At 48.2% G+C, this 5582-nt stretch overlaps 1 protein-coding gene across 1 annotated transcript; it reads left to right on the top strand.

Annotated features, from left to right (window-relative positions):
- Positions 1-892: 892 nt before the first annotated feature.
- Positions 893-1597, top strand: LOC119462527 (mediator of RNA polymerase II transcription subunit 19-like). Its single transcript, XM_037723870.2, has one exon. It carries the CDS (start codon positions 893-895, stop codon positions 1595-1597), a length of 705 nt encoding a protein of 234 aa, XP_037579798.1.
- The last annotated feature ends 3985 nt before the right edge of the window (positions 1598-5582 follow it).

Raw genomic sequence — 5582 nt, 5'->3', positions numbered from 1 at the left:
TTCACAAATGAGTCCAACTGATTCATCAGCCTCACGTCGAATTTCCTCCTTACCATTGGACCAGCAAAATACTCGCTATCTTACAATAAGCTCCCGACATGGCGCACCTGCCTGAAGCCCTGGGAAAGATCTAAGCAATGCCGTATGCTACAACTGTTGCCAAACCGGCCATCTTGCATCGAAGAGCCCTAATCCCAAGTCCAATGACCCACAGCCATCCCGCCAACAAACCCACCTTGCTTCCATGGCGTCCCTTCACGCTTCAGAACCACTCGAGGGATCACTTGTGCAGTGTGCTGAATTCAAGCAGACATTCCACTTATAGGCACTGTTGATGCCTTTCCAGACAGTGGTTCTAAACAGACCATACTCTCGCTCATCTCATTGGATCTGCCAACCTATTACCATGGACCAAGCCTCCCATATCTGTTGTAGGTGGTGGTACCATCATGCCAGCTGGTACATTTTGTACTCGAATCACTGTTGGCCTTATTTCTGCAGTACTCGAGGTTCTAGTTCTGGCTAGAAACTCCTTGCCTTTGATTAGGATTGGTTTGAGGCAGCTCACGCTGAGCTCCTTGTACGGCCACCTCATCCAACGGAAATTCACCATCCTAGCACGGGTATTGTGATGCCATGCCATGAGAAAGTGCTACCAAGGATGTCCAATGCTGTTGTGTGGCCCAGTAGCACTATGTCTCCTTTCACAAAAGCAGCGTCATCTACAGGCTGCCTGCAGATTGCACCGTTGCCTGACAACACCCTACCGACATGGTTATCGCTCGAACAGCATGAAGAGCTGCCTGAAATAGTACCACGTTAACCGGAGACACCACTTTTCAGCATTGATTTCAAGTTTGAACGTCAATGCCCACAGCTACGTGATGCTCAAATGCATGCACAGCTACAGCAAGAAGTCCCAGCAGTTCAAGACGTCTTGCGCCAGCATGTCGACCTCTTCGCCACTGATGACAATGATCTGGGCCTTCACGAAGAGACTGAACATTCTTTTGACCTTGTGCCTGACGCATTACCATATGCCCGTGAACCTTACAGATACAGCAACGAGGGACGCGGCTTCATTGAGCGCCAGTGTCAAGAGCTTCTTGCGAATGAGAGTGAGCTCAACGGAGCCACAAACCTAATGGCATCATATGGATTGGAGCACTCCTACAACAAATTCAGCGGTCATGAGGTCAAGGACCAGCTCAGTGCTTGCTTGCCCAATATGCCAGGCAACATCGATGCTCCCGGCGGTCAAGACAACAGTTCACTACGCTCTCTCATCAAAAAGCCACCCGTCTGTGGAAAGGAACTCCTGGCCCTTACCGTCGCCCAACTGTTTGGCTTCAGGCTTCATCCCGGACCGCTGCCTGAACAGTATTGCATGATGAGTCATCAGCCACAGCGAAACAAGCACAAGCATAAAAAGCACAAACACAAATGGGTGACACTCCCAATCATGAAACTGGAATATGCCTCGGATGCCTCCCACGAGAATAAACACAAGCAGAAGCGGAACGACGAAGAGAAAGAACGAAAGAAAAAAGAAGAAAGAAAAAAGGAGAAAGAGACGCACAGTCCCGAAGCCAGCTGAAGCCATTTCATCTTTCATATGTCGACTCTGCGCTTTTCCAAGTCAGGCCTAGCACTTCAGATAGACAATAAACAGCTGCCAGTTCTGAAGAATAGCAAGCTGAGACTACCAGTGATGATTCTTCTGTAAGCGATTGCGAAAAAGGACCCGCAACTGTACCGCCAGATCCTACTCCAAGTGACTGACTACGATGGACTACACCGTCGTGACCGGCCTCGCAGTCTCGTTCGGAAACTTCAATGGCTACAAGATTATGACTTTTAAGAGGAGCGGGGCGTGAGATTGAAAGCCCATCACAAATAGTGGTCGGATGTGAGCCTTGTCGTATTCTGGCAACGTTGTGTCGCGTGTTGCGCGTGCAGTGAGTCAGTTTCATCGCCGCGTTCGGTGCGCGTGCACCATAACCGTAGTTTTTGCCGTGTTCTTGTGTCATAAAACCACGTTTTATTCTCTTAAATGATGTGTCCGCGTTGTCCAATACTCACATTACAAAGTTTCAATATGGCGAGCATTCTTTTTTTTTTTGTTAACGTACATTTTCTGTAGCGAAGGCATGAACCTCAACAAATAAATAGATAAGTGACGTTTCCTTTTAGATACATGTATAATAAAAATGTGCATGATTGTGCCATCTTCCTTTCCAAGAGTGAAAACAAATTCAAATGCAAGAAATTTGCATCTTACCATGCGTATACTCAGAGATCACTGTCATGTTTCAGCTCCATTTCACGAACGATCAGTTTTAGCCGAAAGTATTGCAAGCTTATAGAAAGAAAAAAAATTGAAGCCCAAGGCAGTTCTTTATTTGCTCTAGCATCGGGCGGCGCCAAAGGAAAGTAAGCTCCCGGCAAATAGGTGCGAAGTTTGCAAGAATGCTAAAAAAACATAAGGCACTCTTCAATTATATTATACTCGTTAATTATAGTATTTGTCCGCGTATCGTAACTACATAATGAAACACAATTGACGACAAAATACGGTTGTTAGAAATGAGACCATCGTGTGGAACAGGGATTAACGAAGAAATACACATACACTGCGCTGAAATCCGGAGAATATTACAGTTTATTTTCCATATATGCCGTAGTTAAGGAGGCAGTTTTTTTCGAACCTCCTACCGTTTCGGTCCGCAACCTTCGGCGCCGTCTAGATTATTCTGTAGTTCAGTGTCATCAGTTATAAAACACTGGTAGTGATTTTCATCGTGGAAAAAGTGCGAATAAGAATTATTTTGTTGAATCAAACTAAACAATTATGATCTTTCCTGCATATAGGCTTATGAACGTGAGTTCGTTAAGCGAAATTAAAAGTCAATTAATAATCGCTCAATGATATCTTGGCAGCAGCCGTGAAATAAGTAGCCATACGCACGGAAGCGAAGTTACGTATCGGGCATGTATTATTTGTGGATGCTCATAAAGTACAAGCCACACGCTTTTTCATAATCTCCCTGAATTCTGATAAACTTTACATCTTGAATTCTGTGAGTTAATTATCAAGTGCCATAGTCTTAGAAAGTTCTGTGTTAGCAAACGTTTTAACAGCGAAGCTGCTTAGGGCTCACTCTTCGATAGTCGCGTCCGGATGTAGAAAAAAAATTCTCAGTGGCCGTACGCTGTATGTGCGAGTGAAAGCGCGCGAGGGCGAGGAACGCGCGCTTTCACGGGGAGCGAACGCATGACGGAGAGCAAAGGCGACTTCCCAGTGGAAAGGGAGCGGAGGCACCCTAGACTGTGCGTGTGCGTGCCCGCTCTCCCATTGCGACGCATGCGCGCAGCCCTGCCGGCCTCTGCCGCCTGTGCCGCTGACTCTCTCTGGGCTCTCGCCCGCCTCTCCCCTAACAGGGTCGACAAAGGCGTTTAGCCGTTCCGTCACGTTGACATCGCTACTCTACTCAGTAGCGCAATGTCTGCGTGTCGAAGAAGAGCGCTGGCGCGGCGCTAGCGCTCTTAGCAGTTGCCCTTACGACTCGCCATGGCTCGGCCGCGTGCCATTCGTTCGGAGGAACAACGCAACGAGCGAGGGGGACCCGCGACTCCCACACGAAAGGAGGACAAAGGGAAGGCAGCGTGGGAGGAAGGGGCTGCAGCTTCTGCTCTGCGAGCAACTTGTACTTTGCGCGGCATGGATAGTTGCAGAAGCGACTGCAACAATCGAAACGCGGCATGCCAGCGATGACATTACAGGTGCCAGTGCACGTTCCCGTAGATCGTATGGAGTAACATACGCTCTACTCTCCCTGGTAGCAGTCGCAAGCGCCTTTAAGAAATTTGCATGACGTCACACACGCTCTACTCTCCCTAATATGCAGTCGCAAGCGCGTTTAAGAAACTTCTACGTAAAGTTTCTTGAAGGTGCTTGCGACTGAAGGTGCTTGCGAGTAGAGCGTGTCTGACGCCATACAGCTGGCATGAGAACGTTTGAAGAGCAGTCATATGTGGCGGTGCAAGCATGGCGTGCAGGAAGTGTTTTGAACTGAAACTGGCGACACCACTTCGGCTATGAGAAAGCACGCAAGTGTGCGGCAGACAATATCAAAGAACGTCAGCTACATAGCAATATTCACTGCAGCAAATTATGGTATAATAATATGTGCGCAAGACAGGGTAATTGGAGATCACAGGGAGAACCCTTCGTCCTGCAATGGGCCTAAATATAGGCTGAGAATGATGATAATGATGTTAAGGGCTAGTTCCCCCAAGATCGCGTCCGCGTGTAGAAAAACCTATCATCATCCCTATTTCGGCTCCACATGCGTTGCGGTTGGCTTCAGGGACATGGCGGTTTCCCGCCAGTTGTTCCTTAGCACAAGTGTCAAAACGGATGACTAACATGACTGTAGGTCATGACATCAATAACATCGCATGCCCGTCAGTTACGTGAAGATTAACGATAGTAAAATCACGTGTCTCATACCCGCATTGGATATGTGGGTATGAGCTAGAGATAAGAAAAAAGAAGGGAGGAAGGAAGGAAACAAAGAAAGAGAGAAAGAAATAAATCAAGATTGGCTCATACCCGCGTAGGATATGACGCTGCCGTGCAGTGGGCAGTGGCTATGAACGCTGTGGCTCATACGCTAGTCTATGACGATGGGGCGGACTTGTCGCAGAAAACGCACTACTCGGCCATCGCGCCGCGCAAAAACAAGACGCCGGTGTGCTTCCTCTTTGTCGGACATGCTGAAGATGCTCAATATAATCAACAATGATAATATATAAATTCACTATAGCAATATTCACTACAGCAGACCCACCATAGTTACAGCGGCTTCCATCTTCACAGTGGTATAAGGGCTGTGAATTATATTGTTCTTGTATTCTCGTTTGCAACCAGTGCAGCAAAAACTAAAGGTCTTTCTCGCCTTTTTTTCTTTATTTTTGCTTCAAAAATTGGGAATTGATGGTTCTTTGCAGCATGGCTACATCTTACAGCGACGCTCTTAAGGACTAGGTCCGCCAGGATCGTGTCCGCGTGTAGCATCATCATATCATCAGCGTTGGATCGAGCTTCTGTTCGGCGTCGCCGTCAACCTCCCTTGCATACGACGGAAATAGTGTCACAGCCCATGATGGATGATCCATTGTTTTGCGCTTCACCGTCATCTCCCCTGGCGTCCGCGAGAGAGGCAGCGCACGCCATTGTCCAGCGTCGCCGTTACCCTCACTTGCGTCCGACGGAAAGAGCCCATTGTGTTCCGCACCGTCTCTCAGTGTCGACAACGGCATTTAGCCGTTCCGTGACGTGGAGTTGCCCTTTGACTCACGATGGCCCGGCCGCGTGCCCTTCGTTCGGAGGAACAATGCAAGGAGCGACTGCGTGCCCAGGAGCGCGAATAGGCGCGCAAACGACGCGAAAAAGCGAACGCACGGGGCTAGTTCCCCCAGATACTGTCCGCGTGTTGAAAAAAGTTGTCGCAGTTTCACCTGAAAGGCGAAGCATCAATTGCGATAGCAAATTTGTAGAGAGCTATACGGAGTAATGA

This window comes from Dermacentor silvarum, chromosome 8, assembly GCF_013339745.2.
Source record: "Dermacentor silvarum isolate Dsil-2018 chromosome 8, BIME_Dsil_1.4, whole genome shotgun sequence".
NCBI lineage: Eukaryota > Metazoa > Arthropoda > Arachnida > Ixodida > Ixodidae > Dermacentor > Dermacentor silvarum.
This window is presented reverse-complemented; position numbering and strand designations above follow the sequence as displayed.